General features: G+C 40.5%; 1 protein-coding gene, 1 long non-coding RNA gene and 1 pseudogene across 3 annotated transcripts in view; 2 read left to right on the top strand and 1 right to left on the bottom strand.

Moving 5' to 3' along the window:
- The window catches only part of LOC309808894 (centrosomal protein of 78 kDa-like), a 981446-nt pseudogene that overhangs the window by 640185 nt on the left and 315134 nt on the right, over positions 1-26127 (top strand). The window lies entirely within an intron of this gene.
- Positions 9069-11186, top strand: LOC309808073 (spermatogenesis-associated protein 31A6-like; the record flags this gene model as incomplete). The annotated part of the gene is made up of 1 exon (XM_082628080.1): positions 9069-11186. The coding sequence occupies one exon, from the start codon at positions 9069-9071 to the stop codon at positions 11184-11186; it is 2118 nt and encodes a 705-aa protein (XP_082484206.1).
- LOC309807710 overlaps positions 14343-26127 on the bottom strand; it is a 66658-nt gene continuing 54873 nt past the window's right edge. The window contains exons 4-5 of the long non-coding RNA XR_014294651.1: positions 19140-19223; positions 14343-17973 (exon numbers count right to left, since the gene is read on the bottom strand). This is a non-coding gene — a long non-coding RNA (uncharacterized lncRNA). The remainder of the gene's footprint in view (positions 17974-19139; positions 19224-26127) is intronic.

Genomic DNA, 26127 nt, shown 5'->3' with positions numbered 1-26127 from the left:
CAATAAACTATAAAAATACAAATCATCAGTAAAGCTTTTTCTTTCCAGAGAACTATATTCAGAAATTAATGTAAGCCTCTAAGGTGCACATGTGTGTTTTTTCACCCATGATCATGTCTGTATGTGTGTGCATTCCACTGCTACAGGAGACATGCACAATGATATCAGATTTGTACTGGTTTCTCCCAAGAACTGTGTGCTCGCAGGGTTCGTTCAGGAAGGTGAGTGCCCTACCACCACATCACAGTCATATCTCATCACCTTCGGCAGGAATAGTTTAAACTTTAACCTCATATGCAGGCTTATTAAATTAGTGTTACTCATCAGAACTTGCTTACTAATAAAACAAGCTGAATTAGCCACTGCAGAATCATATTTGGAAATTCAATGAAAATTTTACATTTTTAATAAAGGCCCAGAAATATTATTTCAGAGCAGGTGGTACAGAAAACTGGTCAAATTTGACATTCATTCATCACTGAAGTGTGGAACGTGACAGGTGAAAATTGATATTGATTTCTTTCCTCTAATATTTGGAAGAGTTCTAACAGGTAAATCAAATGAGATAACAAGACATATCAAGTCTCACTCATTTCTATGATCACATCCTCCCCACATATCACTCCTTCGCCTGCCATGTTTTGAATAATTCAATGCCCATAGTCTTTCCAGTCCAGTGTATTATAAGACACACTCAAGCTGGGTTTCAATCATATCAGACTGAAAGCTGAACATTTTAGGAAGGATTATTTAAAACCAAATGCGTCTTGAGCCCAACAGCCTTTGAAACCAAACAATCCTGGGAGTTCAGTTGGATTCAGAAAATTCAGTAATCCTATTTGATGTATGTTAACTGTATCAATATTAACAACCTTCTGCTGGATTTCAGCACTGATTTGAGAGCTGAGTTACTACTGGTCTTGTATTTTACCTAGTTGTGAAAGCACTGAGAGAGTTGTTCTTGGGTTGAACTTGACCCGCCTCTGGGAATGCTCTCTGTTCTATCCATCTTGAAAAGCTTTATTCAAGTGCATTTCTCGGCCTTCCTTCTCTTCCCTTGCACCCCTTGGGAAAACGAAAGATGCTCAAATATAGATGTGAACACGGCAGGTGCTCTGCTTGGCAATGGTGTCTTTCAGCTTCCCAATAAAAAATTATATTGCTGACCCCCCATTTGACTGAAAAGTGACGCATTTTACTGACAGATATCTGGATTGAGATGCCAAAAGAAATAGGTCATTTCACATTTCCTTTTTAAGTCATAGCTTTGTGTTGCCACACTACTTGTTCAAAACTTAGATCATGAAGGTTCCTTCCTATGACCTGCAAATAATTAAAATGTTCTTCAACAGGCTCTATGAAAAGCAAGCAGAGGGGCTTCCCTGGTGGCACAGTGGTTGGGAGTCCGCCTGCCGATGCAGGGGACACGGGTTCGTGCCCCGGTCCGGGAGGATCCCACATGCCGCGGAGCGGCTGGGTCCGTGGGCCATGGCCGCTGGGCCCGCGCGTCCGGAGCCTGTGCTCCGCAACGGGAGAGGCCGCAGCAGTGAGAGGCCTGCGTACCGCAACAACAACAACAAAATAATAAAAAAAAAATAAAGCAAGCAGAATATTCCTAATTATCAATCTTTCTCTTGAGTCATATAGTTCTTGTAATTTCAAGGAAGAGAAACTCAAATGTAAAGTGTTACAATAGCCAAGCATACCGGCACTATTATCTAACCATTCAGCAATTTTCTCTGCCAAGTCACTCTGAACCTTAGACTACTGAGGTTGTCTTCTTAATTAATTTTTAAAGTTCTCCTCTTTTGAGTTAAAAATGGTCACAATTTTATAAGTAAAATTAAAGAAAAATACCAAATAGAACATCTGAGATGTTTCCATTAGGCATTATATATATATACATAAATTTAATAGATATACATATATAAATGCACTGGGATAAATCTCCATCTTCTGTGTCAGTCGGACATAGGTCCGTTTTCTTAGGAATAGGGAACTCCTTTCACAATGGAAGTGAGAAAATTGGCAAATGTACACCATATAAGTACTTTTGGATGGTAGTGACCAAGTTCTCAAGACACACACACACACACACACACACACACACACACACACACACACTGAAGAATATCAGAACACTTAACATTTCAAAGACACAGGAAGAGAAATGCAAGTTTCCCCTAGAAAGCCTTTTGTTTTTTTGAAGTCAGAATTCTGAAAAGACGTTTTTATCAAGCCAGCTTTTTCTAACTTAACTGCATATGCAATAAAAGAGTCCTATCTTAGTCATTTTTAGGGCAAGATTTTCTTTAAGTCCCAAGAAAGTAAGCACTTGTAAATGTAAATTTTGTATGTACATAAACCTGGCCAGGATATCCGTTGGAAGCTGGAAATCTGTTGTTGTTCCTTTTCCTTTTGTATTGAAAGCTAAGTTCCCCATTCTGAGTTCAATTTGTGAAGATCACTTTTATTTTGACAAACTCTATTAAAGTAGCCAATTCAAGGAAGACAGGTTAGTCTTCCACCTAATTACCCAGTCCAACTTTTACTCAGTGTCTTTCACCTGAGCAAAGTCTCCCCAGTCTTCCAACTGAGGATAAACCACGCAGTGTCTAAACTGAGCAAGATCTTCCCAGTGTCTTTTAAGTGAGGCTAACCCACTTGAGCAAAAGTCTTCCCAGTGTTTTTCTACCGAGGTTAAACTCTCAGTGTTTAAACTGAGTAAAAATCTTCCCAGTGTCTTTCACTGAGGATGACCCAGGTACTTCTTCTTGAAACCAAGTTTCAAGGATAACCTACTACTCAAGAGAAGAGTTTAACACCACTGAATAAAACTTAGGATCATCAACCAAAACTGGAGATCCAAGAACCAGGAGATACTCACCCAAATTCGTCTGGACTCTCGGAGAAAGCGGACAGGCCCAAGAAGCCTCTGCTGGTGCCAGGACTCTGGATCCTCATAGAGTTCAGGCAAAGAAGAAAAGTCTGCTCTGGGCCCCTTCATTGGTTGCCAAGACTGCTGACTGAAAAATATGCACAACCCAAAAGGAGAATTATGTTTTATTTGGCAGATTTTCTGAGGACTTAAGCCCAGAACACAGCCTGTCAGATCACTCTGAGGAACTGCTCAGAAGACCTAAGGGAGCAGTCAAGAAAAACCAGGTAGTCAGAACATCAAAAGATTACTATTAATTAAAGAAAACTAGACCTCTCAAGTTAAGGACTTTAGCATTTTTCTATGTATGAGAAGATGAAAGAATCTGGGCTCCGTGAAATCATTCCTTTGATATGCACCTTAACTCTAGAACCAGTACCCTGTTTTTCTCCATCCCGAATCCCCTCAAGGTGCACAGTTGAGGGTTCCCGCTTTGACGTCTGACTTGATGACTGCAACATCCTTTGTCTACTGATATGGCAGGGAACATTTTTCATCCACGGGTAAGAAATTGAGAAAATTAACATAATTCAAGATATAAAACCATTACAATACTAAAAATTCCCAAATGTCAAACAAACATAAGTACCCTTGACCTGTAAAATGGAAGATGCCAAAGAAGGGAAAAAAAGAAACAATAAAGAAAATGTAGAAAATAAAGCATAAAATAAGATGGCAGAAATCAATAACAGTAGAACAATAATTAAATAAATCAAGGTAAATGTTATCATAAGATTTTTAAATTTCAAAAAAAAAAACCCATCAAACAAAACATATTGAAAATAAAGTAATAGAGAAAATTTAGAGAGCAAATATGAATGCAAGGAAGACCTGTTAGGTAGTTAGTCAGACATTAGCAGCAAGGAGGTGACAGTGGTGAGAAAGACAAGAAGAAGAAATTGAGTCACACCCAGCCATCTGGGGACTCTCCCTTGACTCCACCCAGAACGGGAGAAACTATGGTCGGGTGGTGGGCAGCTTATCCTGTTAAAGAGAGGCACAGTAACACAAGGGGACTTCTCCAGGCTGTGCATGCCCAGACCAGACAGGCGTATAACCTATAGTAAATCCAAACTCATTATACCATAATTACAATAAATTACATGTGGTTTTGCCCCTCCCCCCACCCAGTAGGCATTTCTTGGGGATTCAAGGATGAGAGCATGCGCAGCAGAAAACTTGTTCCATAGCTCAGGACTGTCAATCGAATAATGATCCTTGTCACTCACCCCCACCTCTCTGCAAAATGCTCCTTAAAAGCGCTCGTAAGCCTTTATAGGAATGCTGCTTTCAATTTGCAGAAACAGTACACCCATTCCCCCCCACCTCGAGAGTGTACCTTTGCTTCGATATACTTTGCTTTGGGCTTGCTTCACTTCGCTGAAATAGCCTGTTCTCAGAAACAGCCTGCTCTTTCTCTCTCCTTCTCTCTCTCCCTCTCTGAGAGTGTACCTATGCTTAACTAAACTTTGCTTTCTGCTTAAGCTTAACATGGGAGTTTGCGATCCTTTGCTTACTATCATGGAACCAAGATAGCTGGTCCAGGCCTTCCACTGACCTCCTCGGTTGAAGCTATTTTGTTACAAAGCATGTCCACATGGTGACAGACCTAAGTCTAAATTTTGATAAAAGGTGGAATTAAGGTGAGACTATCATATGGGAGGAAAAGACTGTAGGAAAAATAGTAGATGTAGGAGATATGTTTGTGAAAGTGCACATTCATGGCAATATAGCCAAATAAACTCACATGCCCACGTTCCCACTAAAACTGTATAAAATTATGACCAACAAGCAGAGAATACACATTATTTTAAAGCCCTCATGGGGCATTAAGACATATTTACCATGTGAATCCTTCAGTGAATCTTGTGTTACTGCTAAGGGGTAGGAAGTGGTGTCATAAGGGAGTTTTGTGTAAGACTCAAAGCTCCCTTTCTATATGGTTCAGGCTGGACTTGAAGCTTCAGGGGCCTGGGAGGATGGGGCAGGAAAGGCAAGGCACACTCAGAAAAGAGAATACATACATAACACACTAGGGATATCTGAAGAGGCTGCTCAAGACCTGGCTCAGCCCCAAGGGTTTGACCCCTAGTCCTACTCTTCACCCTACAGCCCTTTAGGGTCAGGACCTTGGCTCACCCTAACCCATTCCTAGCTTCCGGGTATAGAATGAGTGCACATATCTGAATGTTAGTGTTCTCTCAAAATTTACATGTTGAAATCCTACCTCTTAAAGATAGGAGGCCGGGCCATGCAAAAGTGCTTATGAGCTTTCATGAATGGGATTAGTGCCTTATAAAAGAGACTCCAGAGATATCTCTAGCCTCCTCCCATCATATGAGGATACAGAGAGAAGGCTCCAGCTGTGAACCAAGAAGAGAGCTCTCACTATGAGGTGGCCATACTGGTGACTTGATCTTGGGCTTCCCAGCCTCCAGAACTGTGATAATAAATGTCTGTTGTCTTTAATCTACCCAGTCTATGGTATATTGTTAGAGCAGCCCTAATGGATTAAGACCACATACTTCAAAATTTATCTGGAGAGTGGGGACTGTCTTATTGTTGCAAACTAAGAAGTTGGGTTGAGACAACATATGAAAGATTTTTTTAAGTAGAAAATTATGGATTATTGGATTTGAAAGTACTAGATTGGTTAAGGAAAATGAGTACGTGTGTGTGTGCGTGTTTGCAGTGTGTCCCAAAAGTTTTTGTGCAGTTTAAAGATTTACTAACTCCAGAGTTATAAACACTACAAACTTACAAAAATATCATTTGAAGGTTTAACTGTTACCAGATGCAAGTCTGTGTGCCTGATGCACAGTGAGGCTAAATACTGAAACACCAGAGTTTGGAGCAGAGAAAGGTTTACACAGTGCCATGCAAGAAGACACGTGGCTCATGCCCAGGAAAAACCCCAAACTCCCTGAAGGCTTTCAGCAAAGCCTTTTTAAAGGCAAGGTGAGGGAGGGGCATGGCTAATTGTTGCAAATATCTTGGTGTTGGATCCTTTGTTCTAGCAGCTGGCCAGATGGGTCAGATCCTGGTCAGGTCACGTGTTCCTGTAAACCTCCAACAAAACAATTATTATTTTCTGTTCTGCAACTTTTTATCTCCAGGAATGGGCTCTTAAAAGTCAGAGCCTTAGGGCTTCCCTGGTGGCGCAGTGGTTGAGAGTCCGCCTGCCGATGCAGGGGACACGGGTTCGTGCCCCGGTCTGGGAGGATCCCACATACCGCGGAGCGACTGGGCCCGTGAGCCATGGCCGCTGGGCCTGCGCGTCCGGAGCCTGTGCTCCGCAATGGGAGGGGCCACGGCAGTGAGAGGCCCGCGTACCGCAAAAAAAAAAAAAAAAAAAAAAAAAAAAAAAAAAAAAGTCAGAGCCTTAGAAATAGGCTATCCTGTATATTTCAGGCTCTAGGCAACATTGTTTTACAAAAAGTGCAGAGCCAGCCTGGGTCACAGGGATGGACAGAGTTAGCTCAGGCAACAAAGCATAAAGATTAAAGTAAAAAAGATCTGATGTGGAGTCAGATTTGTTCTTCCCTATTATATAACTATTTATAATTCTTTCATACTTATGAATTTTGAAAAATAAATTATTTTAATTTTTGTGTGTAGTTCCCTCTGATAGAAAATGAGGCAAAACATACACTATTCAAAATTCACAAAACTAAATAAGTGTAAAAGAAATTCAAGTTCTATCCCTGGGTGTACACAAGACACAAACATGACGTGGGAAAGTTGGAGCTGAGGACAAAGGAAATCCTGAGTAAAAATGTCTGTGAAACACCCAGTCTTCCAGGGTCAGCTTAAGATGTTCAAGAGTTATCAAGTTGGTGGGCCTCAAGTAAAGGTCTCTAATGGATGAAGGAACCAGGTTCCAGATGGAATGAACAGAAAATTGACTAAGGTCTCTCTGACAGGATGAGAGTAGTTGGAAGGAGGGATCTGGAAGCCCCAGGAGGGTGCAGGTGTCTGTGGGTCTGGATGGGAAGGAGGGGCAGTGATTCAGCCTCTTTCTCTTATTGCCCCTCCCCCACACTCAGGAGCCCTCTGTGACAAGGCCACAGCTCTGTGATGCAGGCCTGGGGTTCTGCCATCAAGTGAACTCCCAGTGCTCTGTTGCCTGAGGGCAGCAATGCAGTTCAGAAGATGGAGAATCTCTTTTCTTTGAAAAACACGGTTGCTATCTGGCTGAGATCCAGCCCAACTTCCTGGGTGATTGATATCATCCTTGGGTTCCTGTGTGGACTGGGGCTCTTCCTAATGTTACTCCCCTGCTTCCAGAGTAATCCATTCTTAGCACCACCTAGGAAACATAGAAACATCAGGAAGGTAAGAAACCTTTGGCTTAATCCCAGCAGAGATTATCTCTTTTTTTCTTATTCTTATTTCCACTTTTCTAAACCACCTAGAGAGACTCCTGAGATGGGAACTCTCAGAAAAGTAGAGAACATCATCCTTCTAGGGAAAAGCCAGGCCAGAGAGGGGTTAGAGTGGGCATGAGGATTTCTAGCCTAAGATCGTAGACCAGGAGTTCAGGTATGGTAGAGGGCTCCAGGGCAAGTCCCCAATGCAGTGACTAATGGTTAAGGACTGGATTACTAAGAGTTCAATCTCTGCAGGAAGGCTGACCCCTGAGCCCTGGTTCACCAGCCACCTTCCCACAGCGGGTGTCTCAAGGGAGACCTTCCTCTGTGTTGGGGCTGATCTAAGGGCAATGCTGAGCCCCTGAGAGCCTGAGAGAAGAGGCTGGAGTGGAGGTCTGGCCTTGGGAAGCAGAATCCTATCTGACAAAGCTCACGTGGGCATTTAGGTCTGAGAATGTGTGTGTTTCTTGATCAGAGGAACAGTGACAGAAGAAATCTATGGTGATTAAAACTTAAAAAATCCTTCTTGGGCTACCCTGGTGGTGCAGTGGTTGAGAGTCCGCCTGCCAATGCAGGGGACGTGGGTTCGTGCCCCGGTCCGGGAGGATCCCACATGCCGCGGCGCGGCTGGGCCCGTGAGCCATGGCCGCTGGGCCTGTGCGTCCGGAGCCTGTGCTCCGCAACGGGAGAGGCCACAACAGTGAGAGGCCCGCGTACCGCAAAAAATAAATAAATAAATAAAAATCCTTCTTTGCACTCTTCAAAGAAGAAAAACTGAAAATATTTTTATCCACTTTAAAAATAAGTAAAAGGGGAAAAAACCCCACAGAGTTTTAGTTAAATGTAGAAAGTCATGTTGTTCATGAACACAGCTTGCCTAGATAGATGACAGTGAGAGTTGGGTGTTAGCCCCTCATTTCTTCTTCTCTCTCAGCATCAAGTAGAGCTGAAGGGGAGGAGCAGGAGTAGGAAGAAAAGTGGATCTTTGAAAGGTAAGCCTTTGCCATTCAGTCCTGCGTGCCCCCGAGAGTTAGCTTCCATCTCTCCTAATCCTGAGGGCCCAGCTTCACGGTCTCTGAGGATGCCAGTGGCAGAGCTTATTCTTCAGGAAACAGAGCCTTGGGAAGGCTCGTTGGAAGGAGATCAGAGCCCAGATACTTCCCAGAAATTTGTGCTTAGAATGAAGCCATGAGGACCTAGAAATGGGGTGTGTGGACTGTGGTGGACCATTGGTGCCTGGGTTGGGAAGTGGGACCTCCAAGTCCAACTGTGGACAAGTTGTTTAACTTTGCTCAGATTCCTCTGTGTGATGACCACTGACCTTTCTCCCCTACACGGCAGTTGTAAGGGCTACAGGGGTTAATTAACGTGAAGGCACTTTGCAAAGGACAAACCCTTTTCAAGTGAGACTTAGCATCACTGTCAGGGACATGTGGCCTTGGACACTGATACTTGGGCTCCAGAGTCTAATCCTCCAAAGATTTCCCTTAAAGGGCCATTGCACTCAGCCTCCTGAAAGACTCTTAGGCCTCTGCCTTCACCACCATGACCCAGTCTCCTGATTTCCAGCTTGCAGAGATTGCCTGGAAGAACTGGAGGGGACTCACAACCTGGTTTCACTTCTGCAAAGGTAAAGAATCTTTCCCCTTCTCTCCTGGGTCGTCCTTCCTCCCAGAGCCTATAATGTGACCCCAGCCCTGGGAGGGGGAGCCATGGGAGGGCGTGGCTAAAGCCCTAGGGTGAGGGAGAGCAGGAGCATTATGAAGTCAGTGTCGGGGCAGAGGAGGGTTCTTGGGCTGCAGGTGCCCACCCCTGCCTGTCCTGTCCAGCCATCCTGGCCCCATCTGCTCTCCTACAGCTGCCTGGGGAGGCTTCCTGGCAAGGGCAACTTTCATCAGCTCTCATGTCAAGACCCTCCTGGTGAGACGTGCAAAGCAGTGCCTGCTGGAGCCTGTGGAAGATACTGCTTGAAGGGTTGGGAACCCTGCATGAACACCTCCTGTAGGGTTTCCTTCCTTGATCCAGACACTCGAGAGGTGCTGGAAGCACACATTAGAAGGTTTTGGGTAAAGCACAGGTGGACCCTCCCCCTCAAGGTCCTCAAGCCCATAAATCTCTTGAAGCGGAAAAAGCTCCAACCCTCCACCGTTCTGCAGTTTGCCTCTTCCCCTTCAGCCACCTGTGTGTCTGGGTCCCACTCAACAGTCAAGTGTGCTGAGTTCCTGGAGAAACCTCCTCAGGCTCATTCAGGAGAGAAGGTGATAACAGAAGAGTCAGTTCCTACCCTGAAGAGGCCTCTCCTTGTCCCCTCAACTGTGTGTAAGGAAATCCAGAGTGCCCTGGGAGCGATTCCATCTGCTGACTACCATGGGCCCTCAAAGGCTTCTCTGACTGGACAGGAGGGCAGGCCACCTTCTCAGTCCCTCACACTTAGCCTTGTGGGCAGAACCTGGAAGAGTGAGACTGTGGAATGGGTCAAGAGGGACAGCCTAGAGCCAGGTCCAAGTTCAGCAATGGTCAGGAATGAGCCAACGGAGGAGAGTGGTGGTCAGGCCTCAGGAGACCCCTGCCATAGGGTAACAGTGATGGAGGTGAACTTAGGATCCCAATCTTTGAGAGGTGAAGAGGCCAGGGAGGCTGTGGAGGCCAAGGAGTCTCCTGCTCTTCAACCACAGTCTAGTGTTATCTTGGAAACCAAAGTGTTGACAAAATCCGAAACCACAAATGTACATATGAGGAGTTTAGAGGTGCCAGGGGCCAGTAAACGTTTCCTACTACCTAGAATGTCTGTTTTCCAACATCCAGGTGAGCCATGCCTTAACATGGGGGTTGCCAGTGAGTTTAACTCCAAAGTAAAGGTACAGTCAGACAACCAGATTCAGGACTTTCCCAAACACATGTTCCTTGCTGCAGACAACTTGGCTTCTCAGGTGCCTCAGTGCCATCCCCAGAGAGTCCCCACCAGAGACAGGTTAGCTTCCCAGGAGCCAAGTGGCCTTATGGAAGCCCAAAGGAGCAACCTAGGGCAGCAGGAGCCCAAAACTTCAAAACTCCAAGACTCATGGAAGAGCCAGAGCAAGATGATTGCCCCTACTTACAAAAGAGAGGACTGTAGGAGGCATAAACCAGGCGAGCATGAAGAAAGGTTTAAAGAATTAGGGACCTCTCAAGCTGGAAGTATGAGCCACCCTGCCCAGGTCAGGGGAATAACAGACTCTATTGGGAGCAGATGTCTCCAGCTCATGCCAGAGAAGAAACATAGCCCTCCAGAAAGCCTCTTCAGAAAAAGGATGAGGCTATTTTTAAAGTGGATTTTCCCCAATAAAAAAGTCAGTGGTCGAGATGCTCTGCAAAAATTCAAGCCCATATCAGCCACTGCCCAGAGTCACGGATCAGTCAAAAGCAGATCAATCTTGAAGAGTGAGACTGCTGAGGGTCAGGCACTCATGACAGCTGTTGGACAGATCCCAGAAGAAAAAAGAGCAATTCACCATGGACTTCATGCCACAAAGTTAAATGAACACAAACTGGAATTCCAAGTCCCAGTATGTGGGTGTTTCTGCTGCCATAGGCTTACCTCCTACCCAGAGCAACGGAGAATGATGGGTTATACAGCCTGCAGTCATAAAGCCACCTCCAAGGGCCAGAGTTGTTCTATCAGGGAAAGGGAAGTCAGACACCAACATAGTTTGAAAAGTGTAAGGTTCGACGATGAGCAGCTGGGCCTAAGGTGCCTCCCATCCTTGCCCCCCAAGAAGAGTTTGTTTCCAGTTAGTACCTGCCAGTATGGGCCAAGGATTCCAGGTGCCCCAGCCCGCCATCAACACTGTCCAAGGCATTGTCATCTTTGGGGAGGTGTCTTGCCTGGTCGACAGTAAAATCCTTCTTTAGTCTTCCCTTTAGTAGGAAGACATGTCTCCAAGTCAACATTCAGTCCATGTAGAGAAAATGATTTTCTCCTTAGCACGTCCAAGGTATTTAATGTTCTCCAATACATGTATATATATATATATATATTTTTTTTTTTTTTTTTTTCCTAATAAAAGCATAGTGTAATGGCTGCTGTCTGTGCCGTGCACTTTGTCTTCTAGAAGGGGGGGGCATGGAGGGAGGTGGACGGTAGCATCACAAGCTTGCTCCTTGTCTCGTGTCCCTTCATTGCACCTTATGATACTGTCATTACACAGACCAAAATTACTCTAACAATGAGACGGGAAAAACCTATGAAACCCACACCCAAGGATCTGGTTCAACCAGTCTTTCTCCTCCTTCTATGCTACTTTGAACTTTATGCAACTGTAGTGGATAGGTTTACACGATAGGGCCGGACATTCCAATTCAGGCTCCAGGAAGTGTCAGAGCCAAGTGGATGGAAGTTTGGGGGGAATAGAGTATGGGCTCTGAGTTCAGAAACAGGAGAAATCTTGCCCCTGGATCTCTTGGTAGGGAATATACAACATCTGCTCTTAAGAGTTCCTTCTCTCTCTGATGAAGGTTGGGATTGAGGTATGCCCTATGAACCCCTTTTAGCTTAGCCATAATAAAATGTACAGCATCACCCTCCCCCACCTCTGTTTTTCCTACACTTTAGAGCAGCAGCAAGGATGGCATTTCCAGCTCTGTGTGTGTAGGTGGGGGGAGTATCAGGGAGGCTGCTGAGGGCTGTGTTGAGTCCAGTCCCATATAAATGAATGGCTGCGTTCATGGGTCACCTACCTTCCACTCTATGTTAACCCCAGAGAAGGAGTTTTGGATGAATGGAATAGGGGTGTGACTGTGGGTAGTAACTATCTGATGGTCAAACACTGTGAATTTAGGGTGGGATGTAGGTGTAGAAAAATCCTTGGATCCAAGGAAGGAGGCAAAGTGGTACCAGATTCCCATAAATTGCAGTTCTGAAAGAACAGCCCCCTGACATACAACCACCATCTAAAGGCCTAAAGGGGAGGAAAAGTTAAGGGTCCAGTAGCTCACCATGGCCCCACGCCAGGGTCTCTACTCTATTCCAACTCTAAGATCACAGACCTAGAGAAACCACCTTTAGGTCAAAACAGAAGGTCAAACTTATAGAAGTAAAGCAAATCAGGGAAGGTGAATCTCTTAATACTATATTTAATAAGCTTACACATCATCACCTCTTGACTTTTAGAAAGGATAACTTAACAATAGGTGTAAAAGCCAGGACTAGGGAACTTGGGATGTGACTCCTAGTCTGGTGACCTTCACATAAACACATGGCCCAAGGACTGCTCCAGGGGAGAGGTGGGGACTGGCTTGTGATTGTGTAGTAAGCCTTGCCTGTCTCCCAGTCCTTGATCACCCCAGAGCCTGGCAGGTGAAGAAGCAATCAGACAGGATTCGTGGTGGTGTGGAGGTGACCTGTGCAAAGTGGATGGGGCAGGGTGCAATCCAGGAGTGTTCCACTGATCTGCTTCTGGCACAGCTTTTCTTGTCTCCTGACCCCTGTCCATATGGAAAAGCAGGGAGATGAGGAAGAATTTCTCTAGAGTGATTTGGTATTTTCTGCCATGTGCAGGGCGCATGGTGGACACAGCTCTAGGTGGTGTCTTTCTCATTGTGGAGATTTCGGTTCCAGCTGATGCCCCTGATCCAGATGACAACAGAAATGGACCCCATCCCCCATCCCTGTCAGGCCCCTCAACACGTGGAAATGCTGTGACCTGGGGTGGAGGGGGCAGAGTGAGCACAGGACTGCTCACACCCCTGGTTTCTCCCTGGAGCCAGGCCCTACCTCTGGGCCCCGATTCCCAAGGCAGCCTCCAGAATGGGCAGAGCAGTGAGAGTGAAGCCAGGACTTGTGGGAGGGGTCGGTACCCAGAGGAGAGAGTTGACAGGGCTGGGACCTGAGCCTGGCTGCTGCTGGGTCCTCTCAGGGGCACCCAGAAGTGAGTTCTGGGAATATGGGGAAGCTGGACTTGGACCCCCCTGGCTCCTGCTGGGAGAGTGCCACAGACAGGTGATGCTGATGGAACAGCAAGAAAACAGAAAGAAGCAAGTCCCTTTGCCCTTCTCTTGTTGCTCCGTCTTCCATAAGGTACAGTAAGACAAGAAATTGAGAGACCAAAAGAAAAAAAGAAATGGAGAGACCCAGAGACAATACACAAAGACTTCACGGACACACCTCTCGAGAGACTTCTCACGCAAACACCTTTCTCAGAGATCACATACTGAGACCTCACACAGGGACCTCATGTTGCTTCACAGACCCTCAGACAGAAACCTAGCACAGATTTAACAGATTTCCCAGAGATACCTTCCAAAGGGACCTCATACAGAGACTTCACACAGAGATCTCACCCAGAGACAACACACAGAGACCTCACAGAGACCTCACATCTATTCTTCAGTATCCATTGACAAGTCTTTCTTAGTGAATATGAAACCACTTAGCAAACTGGCAGCATGATAAATATATTATCAGTTGTGCCCCTCTGAGATCCACCAGACACTCACTGTCAGCATTACTCTAAATGGGGAAATGTTGGAGAAGTTTTGTTCTTTTGGAATGTCACTGCCTCTGAACAAAAGAATTATACATTCCAAATGTAGATTTTCAAATTTCATTCTTAGGTGTTCATTAGCTTGAAGATCACATATTACATTATTTTATTTTTATTTATTTTAGAAGAATGAAGAAAATAATGTTTATTTCTTAGAAATGCATGTAGTACTCTATTTTTTTATTTTAAAAGATTTTTATTGGAGTATAGTTGAGTTACAAATTTGTGTTAGTTTCAGGTGTACAGCAAAGGGAGCCAGTTATACATGTACATATGTCCACTTTTTTTAAAGATTCTTTTCCCACAGAGGCCATTACAGAGTATTGAGTAGAGTTCCCCGTGCTATACAGTAGGTTATTATTACCTATTTTGTATATAGTAGTGTGTATATGTCAATCCCAATCTCCCAATTTATCCTTCCCCCCTTATCATCTCCTGGTAACCATAAGTTTTCATTTGTACTCTTGTTTTAGGAGAATCACAAATTGTAAGCACAGCTAAAACACTGTCAGTCTCCAGTGAGAGAAAATATTTGTCCAGTTTAGTTATCATCCAGTCAAATGGTATCTGGCACATTTTTTACTTTATTGAGGACAGAACTTAAACTTGAGATGGCTTACTTGTTTCCTTTGGAAACATAAGAAAAACCTGCAACAAAGGTACTCTAGGAATGAAATAAACCAAGAAAGAAGCATCCGGACTCACATTCACTTCCCAGAGGGCTGTGTAACTAGCACGTTATTTTGCACATAATAGCTTGCATCAGGTTTGTGGGGTTTGCTTTAGTTTTTAACAGGCCAATAATCATGTGAGGATTTTTCACAAGTCAAATTTCTGGTTTTAAATTTTACATTCTGGCAAAATTATGCTTCTGAATATTATTTTATTTCTTAAAATGTGGTAATGCCCTAAAATGATATTACACAATCATAACGTTCAGCTAACATACTTAAAAAGATGGGCTATTAAGGATTCATTCTTCAATAATTCTATGAAATGCACATTTTCTAAGACATGCAGTTAGGATCCATTTTATATTCATTATAGGGTTAACACATTGCTTTAAAAATTTTTGAAAGATTATAAAATATATGACTTAGCCTATGCTTGACATTATACATGTTACCTCATAAAATTACTGAGGGAAGGATATCTTAATATCTGAATTGAAGGTAGTGTACATTTAATCTACATTTGGCTTATAACAATGAATAATGAAAGGCTTTCATTTATTATATATCTCACACTTTCCAAAGGGTACACTTCTAAAAGACTACTGATTTCTCATTGCTAATAAGCAACCTATTGTCCTTGCCTTGGTAAAATCTATTTTAATGACAGCTGGTTCTCTCCCAGATTATCCATTGGTATTACAGCGTCACGGTCTTTTAAGAGGAGCAGGGCTGACACGAGGACTCTTTGGGCTTATTTCTACAAGAAATTTAGTTTTTCTATTCTCCTAATTAAAAAATGTATAATTATTAATTTTTCACTTTCTTATGTCATTGAATCAGAAAACAATGGACTATGGTCATGTATGTCATCTAATACTCTATCAGATCACTTTTTTTTAAATAGTGCAGCTTACTCAGGTAAGTTTACTGATCAGAACAAAATGGAATCAATTAGGAAAAAGTTCATACAGGAAAATATCCTTTTCAAAGTTGACTATTTTAACACAGTTAAATAAGCGATTATTTTTTAATCCTTTGAGTTAAAATTGTTCAGGGTGGCCAAGAAAGTCTGGAAACATGAAAAATGTCCATAAAAGCACTTTATTACTATAATACATTGAATGTGTTGCTCCTCATTATTAATTCACAGTTCATTAAGCTGGGCAAAATTACAACGAACAATGTGCATTAAAGCAAAATTCCCATCAATCATTTTCCATCTGTCATACATTCTTTTTTTTTTTTTTTTTTTCTGTATGCGGGCCTCTCACTGTTGTGGCCTCTCCCGTTGCGGAGCACAGGCTCCGGACGCGCAGGCCCAGCGGCCATGGCTCACGGGCCCAGCCGCTCCGCGGCATATGGGATCCTCCCAGACCGGGGCACGAACCCGTATCCCCTGCATCGGCAGGCGGACTCTCAACCACTGCGCCACCAGGGAGGCCCTGTCATACATTCTGTCAGATGATTTGTGTGTCTAATTTTCATGGAAAAACTTGTACCTTTACTCCAGAATAAGAAATCAAGGGGGATCAATCTATTAAAAAGATATTAATATTCCTAGACTCTGTGGCCTTCAGTATTTTTTTTAAAGAAGATTCACCTAGTGCAAATCTTATAAATATTTTTACCATTTAATATGCCCAGACAAAATGGATACAAAAATTAGATAAAAGAGAAAACAACAAAAACAGATCCCCTTTGTTTTCAAAACATTTGATGTTTACATCAAAATATTTTGTTGAAAATGAAGTGATTTTTAATCTATAGTTAAAAGACACTATAATGATATTTAGAACATATTACAGATCCGGATTTTTACAAATAGATTTTTATTTAAAACAGGTCTCACACTGATATCAATAAACCAGGCACTCTAGAACAAAATGTGGAGAGATGGCAATTATGCGATGACTTCTTAATACTCCAAGGGAAAAAGATGTTTTCCAAAGTAGTCCATCTACAATATTAACCCTTAAGATCTACTCCCCTTGATAGGTTTCAATATTATTTTCTCTTTTATACACATTGACTTTATAATTAACTCCTACAGGAGGACATTTCTGGAAATGTTCCCAGATATCTACAGCCACACTTTCGGTCATGATCACACCATGGAAAAAGTAGGGAACATCCAGATCCTGATGATCCAGGGGTTTCATAATTACCCCTTTGAGGTCAGTCAGAATCATAATCATTCCCAGAACAGGGTCGGTCTTTACATTTGTGCCCCGAGACATGCAGATTGTAACACTACCCACCCAAAGGCAAGTTGTCTTCCTTACTCAGGTTTGCAGGGGCACCACTCACTGTGGTAGCTAGAAGAGTCCGTTGCCCCCAGCCCGGACCTGCATTCTGTACTCTCCACACACACATCGTACCACAGATATACCAGTGGTGCTGATGAAACTTCCAGAAAGCTATAAAATAATGCATGCCAGGCACGGTAGATGAGGATTCAGAAAATGCTAACATCTTCTCTAGGAAATAAAGGTGACATACCTATGTGGCTTTAAGCATTTTTGTGCATTAGCTGGCCCCCGGGATCTGGGAAAAAGCATCTGATTTTAAAGTTTCTCAGCCTCATTCTCTGCAGTGAAATCTGAAGCTCTTCCTTCCTTCTCTGAGTCCAGAAGCTGGAATTGATACAGTCTGCTCTCTGTGATTTGTCTCTACCATTTGTTTCCAGTGACCACTTCAACTCAGATATCTCTGAATTCAGGGGTCACTCCTAAACTTCAGGACGAAGGTCACTGCCCTTTTTATTCCCACCACAAGTTTATGCTAGTAACCCTTTACCGTGTCAATAAATTTATTTTGTAGAATATGCCCCCTGGACTCCACCTGCTAAATCTGTTTTGTGGGCAAATCATTTGTTACTTAGCTAAACAAATTTTATAAAATCATATTTCATAAAATTGTATTTTATAAAATGTTACTTTCTTATTTCTTATTTATAAAATTGGTAAATCCAGGGATTTAGGCTTAATTATTATTTTTTAAAATGTTGGTACTCATTTTGCCAATTTTTCTTTTTACATATATCAGAAAATATGTTAAGAACTCAACTGTGAAGATACCACTATTTTTATTTTTTCTCACTTTTTGTACTTAACTTTTATAACAAACCTTTATTATTGCACAGGAAACAAGAAAGTTTGTTCCTTGGAAAACATCAGTCCTAAGAACGTACTAAGTTAAAGCTTAGCATGTTAGATCTGCGAGTAGCCTTGTCTTTTTTTTTTTTTTTTCGGTACGCAGGCCTCTCACTGTTGTGGCCTCTCCCGTTGCAGAGCACAGGCTCCGGACACGCAGGCTCAGCGGTCATGGCTCACGGCTCCAGCCGCTCCGTGGCATGTGGGATCTTCCCGGACCGGGGCACGAACCCGTGTCCCCTGCATCGGCAGGCGGACTCTGAACCACTGCGCCACCAGGGAAGCCCAACCTTGTCTTTTTTTTAATGATGCTTTTTTCTGAATTGGTTAAAAAAAAAAAAAAAAAAAAAGCCTTAAGGCTTAGGAACAGAAGCAAATTGAGAATTAAAATCCAAATCATTCAAATGAAGTTTGTCAGAACAGTTTGTGTGTGGAGAGGACAGCTTCTAGGCACTTCAGAGAAACCAGCAGGACAGAATTGAGAATAGCCAGCACCTTACAGGGCTTCTCACAGAAATGCTTTAATGCAAAGAGGTGACTGGATTTCACAGGGAGACCAGGGAGAGGATGCAGAGATAATTAAATCACATTCAAGCACCTGTTTACCTGGGAGGTAAGTTCCTTCATATTGTGGTCAGATGCTGTTTAGGGGGACACTGGTGCAGGGGAGGTGTTGGGAGGATGAACTCTTTTCTGAGTGATTTTGCAAGTGTGAAAATTCATCCAACAGAGATGCTAGAAAAATTTGCTCCTAGTAGCGAGCGTCCAACATGATATTTTGGGACAAAAATGTGTATTTGGAAGAATTTTTCACAAAAGAGCAGTGATGGGAGGAAAAGATTCATATGGGCCTGGCTAGTAATATTCTTCCTTCACAATTTTCTTGTGGGTTCCTGAGGCCTGTTGTGACTGCTTGGAGACCTGGTCCCCAAGCAATGGCCCTCTTTGTCATACTCAGGGTAACCCAGGAAGTTGCTTGTCTGAAGCAGAAAAGGTTCTCCCTTCCACTCATGTCCTCTTGCTGATCAGATGAACACATGGCATCATCTACAGCTGAGAGGTGTTTGTTAACTACCTTTGTTTCATAGGACACAACTCATATATACTCTACAGTAATGTTTATCACTGTCTTTTATAATCTCAAGGTAAGAAGTAATCAGTGTTAAAATCATTCTACTGGAATAACAAAGCACATGATTTTTTTTCCCTAATAGTGATTGTATTTGTTTGCTAGGGCTGCCATAACAAAAGACCACACTGGCTACTAGGTGGCTTAAACAACAAAAATATATTTTCTCATAGATCTAGAGGCTAGAAGTCCAAGATCAAAGTATCAAGTTTAGTTTCTTTGAGGTCTCTCTCCTTTGATGGCTACCTTCTCGCCGTGTCCTCACATGGTTGCCCCTCAGTCTGTGTTCTAATATTCCCCCCTTATAAAGATACAAGTCATATTGGATTAGAGTCCATCCATATGATCATTTTACCTTAATTTTCTCTTCCAAAGCAGTATTTCCAAGTAGAAGTTAAGCTTACTGTACAAGCAATCAGGTATTTAATAAGAGGCATTGCTATGGAGACAAAAAAACAATGGTTAATAATTGAGGCAAATTTCATATCAGTTTTTGAGTTCTGAGGGTAGACAGTTGAGAAGATCTCTAAATGTCAGGGTTAAAGCATCTTTTGTAGTTTGAATGTCCATCAGATGTTCAGGTAAACTTTCTGAGTGGTCCATATAGCAACAGGAACGAAGAAGACTGTCTAAACATGAGCTGCTGTGGAGATTTCTCTGAAGTTTATATTAAGATATCTACCTTCAGTATGCAGGACTTAGAAAAAAAGGCAGTTTTAGTTTCAATTATTCCAAGTCAAAAGGGTGGGAGAAAATTTGGAAACACTAGTTTGGAGAGTTGTAGTCAGGTAGTGGAGGAAACTAGAAAAATTCAGGATATAGTCCAGTTTTCAGGTAATTAACAAAACTTCAAGGAAAATTAATAGCACTAGAATCTAATATCCACAATATGTATTTTGGTTTCTATCGAAAGATAATTTTTCTCTCTAAAATCACCCTCATTTCTAACAAAGATAGCCAAATTAAGACACATTTGTTTGCAAAATAAGTCTAGGTTCAAAAAACTTGGTCTTATTTATATAAGTATAGCAAGGATTGTGACTGACCATATAGGCTTATTTTTTATTTTTATTTTTTGCTTTTATTAAGAGAATTTATTGCCTCTCTCTCCTCCCAATAGCTCAGACATGAAGAAGCAACATCAGAGGAAGACAGACAGACAAATGGCTCTTTGAGTTTGTCCTGCTTGGCACTGGTGAAGGAAGAGGCAGCTTTCTCAAAGTTTTTATCTGCTTAATTGGATGTAGTAGAGAAAGGGAACAAGGAAAGTCAGAGGGTAAGTGAACAGGCTCTGCACCTACCAAGGATGTGTTATCCTCCTAATCGTCCCAGTAGGAATATTCCATTCATGTTCTTTGATCTGATCCTTGCATTGGAAGACACTTCTTTTTTTAATCTCTTTTTTTAAATTTAATTTTAATTTTATATTGAAGTATAGTTGATTTACAATGTTGAATTAGTTTCAGGTGTACAGCAAAATGATTCAGTTATACATATACATATATCCATTCTTTTTCAGATTCTTTTGCCATATAGGTTATTACAGAATATTGAGTAGAGTTCCCTTTGCTATACAGTAGGGTCTTGTTGATTATCTATTTTATATATAGTAGTGTGTATATGTGAATCCAAACTCCTAATTTATCCCTCCCCATACCTTTTCCCTTTAGTAACCATAAGTTTGTTTTTTAAGTCTGTGAGTCTGTTTCTCTTTTGTAATTAAGTTCATTTGTATCATTTTTTCAGATTCCACAGATAAGTGATATCATATGATATTTGTCTTTCTCTGAATGACTTCACTTAGTATGATAATCTCTATGTCAATTCATGTTACTGCAAATGGCATTATTTCATTCATTTTTATGGCTGAGTAATATTCCATTGTATATATGTACCACATCTTCTTTATCCATTCATCTGTCAATGGACATTTAAATTGCTTTCATATCCTGGTTATTGTGAATAGTGCTGCACTGAACACTGGGGTGCATGTATCTTTTGGAAGTATAATTTTCTCCAGATACATGCCTAAGAGTAGGATTGCTGGATCATATGGTAGTTCTATTTTTAGTTTTTTAAGGAATCCCATAATATTCTCCATAGTGGTTGAACCAATTTACATTCCCACCAACAGTGTAGGAGGACTCCTTTTCTCCACACCCTCTCCAACATTTTTGTAGTCTACAGTTTGTAGACGTTTTGATGATGGTTACTCTGACTGGTGTGAGGTGATACCTCATTGTAGTTTTGATTTGCATTTCTCTAATAATTAGCGATGTTGAGCAGATTTTCATGTGCTTTTTGCCCATCAGTATGTCTTCTTTGGAGAAATGTCTGTTTAGATCTTCTGTCCATTTTTTGATTGGGTTGTTTGCTTTTTTGATATTGAGCTGCATGAGCTATTTGTATACTTTGGAGATTATTCCATTGTCAGTCTCATCATTTGCAAATATTTTCTCCCATTCTGTAGGTTGTCTTTTTGTTTTGTTTATGGTTTTCTTTGCTGTGCAAAAGCTTTTAAGTTTTATTAGGTCCCATTTGTTTATTTTAGTTTTTGTTTTCTTTCCTCTAGGAGGTGGATCCAAAAAGATATTGCTGCTGTGAAAGAGTGTTCTGCCTGGATTTTCCTCTAAGAGTTTTATAATATCCAGTCTTACATTTAGGTCTTTAATGCATTTTGAGTTTATTTTTGTCTGTGGTGTTAGAAAATTGTTCTAATTTCATTTTTTTACATGTAGCTGTCCAGTTTTCCCAGTACCACTTATTGGAGAGACTGTCTTTTCTCCATTGTACAGTCCTGCCTCCTTTGTCATAGATTAATTGACCATAGTTGTGTGGGTTTATTTCTGGGCTTTCTATTCTGTTCCATTGATCTATATTTCTGTTTTTGTGCAAGTACCATACTGATTACTGTAGCTTTGTAATATAGTCTGAAGACAGTGAGCCTGATTCCTCCAACTCCATTTTTGCTTTCATAGTATGCTTTGGCTATTTGGGGGTTTGTGTTTCTATACAAATTTTAAATTTTTCTGTTCCAGTTCTGTGAAAAATGCCATTGGTGGGGGCTTCCCTGGTGGTCCGGTGGCTGGGACTTCACCTTCCAATGAGGAGGATGCAGGTTCGATCTCTGGTCAGGGAGTTGGGATCCCACATGCAATGCAACCAAAGAACAAAAAACAAAAAAAACAAAAAAAAAACACATAAAACAGAAGCAATATTGTAACAAATTCAATAAAGACTTTAAAAATGGTCCACATGAAAAAAATCTTAAAAAAAAAACTCCACTGGTAATTTAATAGGGATTGCATTGAATCTGTAGATTGCCTTAAGTAGTATAGTCATTTTGACAGTATTGATTCTTCCAATCCAAGCACATGGTCTATCTCTCCATCTGTTTGTGTCACTTTCGATTTCTTTCATCAGCATCTTAGAGTTTTCAGAGTACAGGTCTTTTGTCTCCTTAGGTAGATTTATTCATAGGTATTTTTTTCTTTTTGATGTGATGGTAAATGGGATTCCTTCCATAATTTCTCTTTCTGATCTTTTGTTTTTAGTGTATAGGAACGAAAGAGATTTCTGTGTATTAATTTTGTATTCTGTGACTCTACTGAATTCATCGATGTGGTGTATCACACTGATTGATATGAGCCTGTGAGCCATGGCCGCTGAGCCTGCGCGTCTGGAGCCTGTGCTCCGCAACGGGAGAGGCCACAACAGTGAGAGGCCCGCATACCACGAAAAAAAAATCATAAAATGGGGCTTTCCTGGTGGCACAGTGTTTAAGAATCTGCCTGCCAGTGCAGGGGACATGGGTTCAAGCCCTGGTCCAGGAAGATCCCACATGCCGCAGAGCAACTAAGCCCACGTGCCACAACTACTGAGCCTGCGTTCTAGAGCCATTGAGCCACAACTACTAAAGCCCACGAGCCACAACTACTGAAGCCCATGCACCTAGAGCCCATGCTCTACAACAAGAGAAGCCACTGCAATGAGAAGCCCACGCACCACAACAAAGAGTAGCTGCCATTCGCTGCAACTAGAGAAAGCCCACACACAGCAACAAAGACCCAATGCAGCCAAAAATAAATAAAATAAATAAATTTATTTTTAAAATCATAAAATATCATAACCATCTTCTTCAGTTTACTTAGTCCCATGTAATTAATTCTTGTTTTGTTTGATCTTTTGTTAGAAGTTTTATGAAACCATCAATTTCTCCATTAGGGTTTTGTAAATTCTTACTCAGTTCAGTGTAATGATTTGAAATTCATCAGAAACTTGTGTTCTAGAATACTTGTTAGATCCTTTTCCATGAATTTCTCTGAACATGAAACACATTTTCAGGAAGCTTTTGTCAAAGCATCTGAGTAAAACCATTGTCTAAGTAATAAGAGACAAATATCCATTACTAAAAATTTGATTCATTCTAATGGAATTGACAAGAAAACTTATCTCTGTGACACAAAACATTTAAGATAATAACTAGAATTATGACTGATAACATTATACTAGGACATATCCAATTTTAGGAATTTCATATACTTTCGAGAACATTTATATTAATAACATTCACCCTTATGATATAACCTAGGGTTTATGATCATTTATTTAGCAATGCTTCCCATGTAAGTAACATACCAAATAAGCCTAATGAGTTTCATAGCTCTCTTTTCTAATAAGATAAAACAAATCTTCTAAGGTGTTCCAAGGGGCCTCTGGAAAACCTGAACGTTATTTCCAGGTCAATAAGACTTCATTTAGAATTTGACTTGGGGGAAAATCTACTTTTTCAAAAATAAAAATGTTTTAAAACACTTTGTCAAATATGATCATATGTCACTGTGAATTAATATTTAGTTATCAATTTAATCAAAGTCACAAAGATTCACATGTAAATACAGATAGTTAAATAGTGTAAAAAGACTTAGCTCTTTTAATATTGAAAGCACTCAGTTTTTCTTCAAAATTATCAAAGATTCATAAAGACGAAATGTACAATATTTGTTTTGCTAGACAGATTACATTGAATGTAAAAAAAGTCTTTGTTTACAATTTCTCATTAAGAGCAGACCAATAATTAAGAAAATTTTGCAAAAAGAGAGAAAAAACAAATTTTAATTTTCTACCAGCTTACTTTGGATATTAAAACTCAATCACTTTATTAAATTCATTCCAATTTTAGATCTGACTACACATAAAATTCCTTTCTAAAGATTCCTTTTTAACAAACCTCTTACAACTTTCTCTGTCCATTTGGATTTGTCCCTTGTTCTCTTTCCCATTTAGAAGTTATCAGCTTTAGGACAAAAATCACTTAACAAAGTTTTTACATTAACAAAAACATCTCCATACCTTACACTTTTTCTTACCCCAAAATATATTCTAATTTCCTTATAATTCCTAGTAGCTTTAACCACATCTATTATTTACAATTCTTAATCCTTTGAAGCTTTAATTTTTTTGTAAAGATAAAGTTAAAAATTATGAACTGTGTAAGTATTTTGTGGCTTGGCAAACTTATAAATACATTTCATAATTTCTAGAAACATATTCTACTTCATAGTACAAGCTTTTAATGAAGCACAAGACATATTTACTAATAGAACCAAACATATTTAGTGTGTAATACGAGGTCAAAAGTAGGTAAACTTAGACTCGTTCAGCAATTAATATTTCACTATTTTGTCTTAGTTGGAAATGATCTAGACATTCAATTCATTTAATTTAACTTAGCAAAACTCTAAGGGTACAATTTTTCAAAGACATTTAGAAAACTATTTAAGTTGACATAGCAAAAACAATTATTGCTAAAAAAAGTTTACCTAAAAGAATTCTTATCTTATGTCTATTTAATTAATTTGTTCTTAACAATCCCTCAGATTACTCATGACAATTTCATAAGATGTTAAAGTAGTGTTAGCCATCATCTTAAATTATTATTATTATTACTTTTTTCTGAGAAATTTTGTAAAAGAGATAACATGAGCTTATTTGACTTTTAGTAAAACTACATAGCATAAAGCTATTATACTTAATGCTGATAACTCTTAAGATATGTCTGTATTAATTAAACCATTAAACCTGAACTAGATTTTACTTACCAAAAATTATCCTAGATCATGTGAATTTGAAAAATATTTGTATTCGTTTTTGTTATATTTTTGAGAATTTTTATATTGCTTGTTGGAATAAATTAAGTTTACTCACTCAGATAGCTACAGTCTTTTATTATTTATGGAGAAGACTTTTAAGTCTTCTTGCCCTTTAAGTGTACTTGCCCTTGATAAACAATTTTAAGGAGACTGTGATTTAGAGTTTGAGCAAGAGAGGGTTTTTCTGGTGGTTTTTGTTTTAAAAAAAACCTCTTTCCTTTTTTTTTCTTTAAATTTTAGTTTCAGGTTCTAACAATTGAGATAATCTGGGCTCAGTCTCAGGCAATGTGGCTGTGTTTACATTTCAAAGACATGGTAAGATTTATAACTTTAAGGGACAGAGAAAAAAGTGTAAATTTTCTTCTGTGAGTTTTGGAGTGTATTTTTCTATTATCATAAGTCTCAGGGTAATTATTATTTTAAAAACTTTTTCTTCTTAAGTACAGGACAATTTTGCTCCAATTATCCTCAACTTTTATAATATCTACAAGAATTTGAGAGGAATAGGTTTCAGGGTTGGTGAAGATAAATGGGCCTTGACTTGTCCCTAAGTTGCATTTCTGGTTTTGTAGAGATTTGGAAGACAAAGATAATTGTTTCTATTAGCTCTTGAATATTGGCTTCCAACTGATCTTTTCCTAATTATTTGTAGGAGGGCCTAAGGAATTGCTGAGGAGATGGGGCAATTTTTAAAATTTTTCTTAAAAAGGCGAATTCATGTTGGATCTTTAATTTCTGTTATTTCATCTTAATAACGATTCCCTAAGGCTAGCTGTTATACATGATTTTTCCTTTCAATTTGATCCTTCCATAAATACCAATATGACAGCTGTTTATGATGAGAGCTCTCAAGAAGGGAATCTTTTAAATACAGCAAATTTAAAGGATCCATCATCTGGCCATTGAGGAGTAAGACCTTTCATTAATTTCAAATAGTGACTCAAATCAGTAAGCCTTTTTATGGAACGACCCAGAGGTAACTTTTCAGGCTTAGAATAAATCCTTACCATGGATGAAATAAGCACACTTTCAGATGGAGAGGGCACGGATGATATAGCCCCTATAATGTGAAAATTCATTTCCAAGGATAATCTAAGAAAGCAAAGGCCTTCATTGCACAGGCAGTAAGGGTGGTATAATGCAAACTGTGTCCCTGGTCTCTCCTGGGAAGTTGAGGCACCTCTGATCCCA

Source organism: Mesoplodon mirus (genome assembly GCF_964341445.2).
Source record: "Mesoplodon mirus genome assembly, chromosome: 7".
Taxonomy (NCBI): domain Eukaryota; kingdom Metazoa; phylum Chordata; class Mammalia; order Artiodactyla; family Ziphiidae; genus Mesoplodon; species Mesoplodon mirus.
Note: the sequence above shows the minus strand (reverse complement) of the source record. Positions and strands in the feature narration are given on the sequence as shown.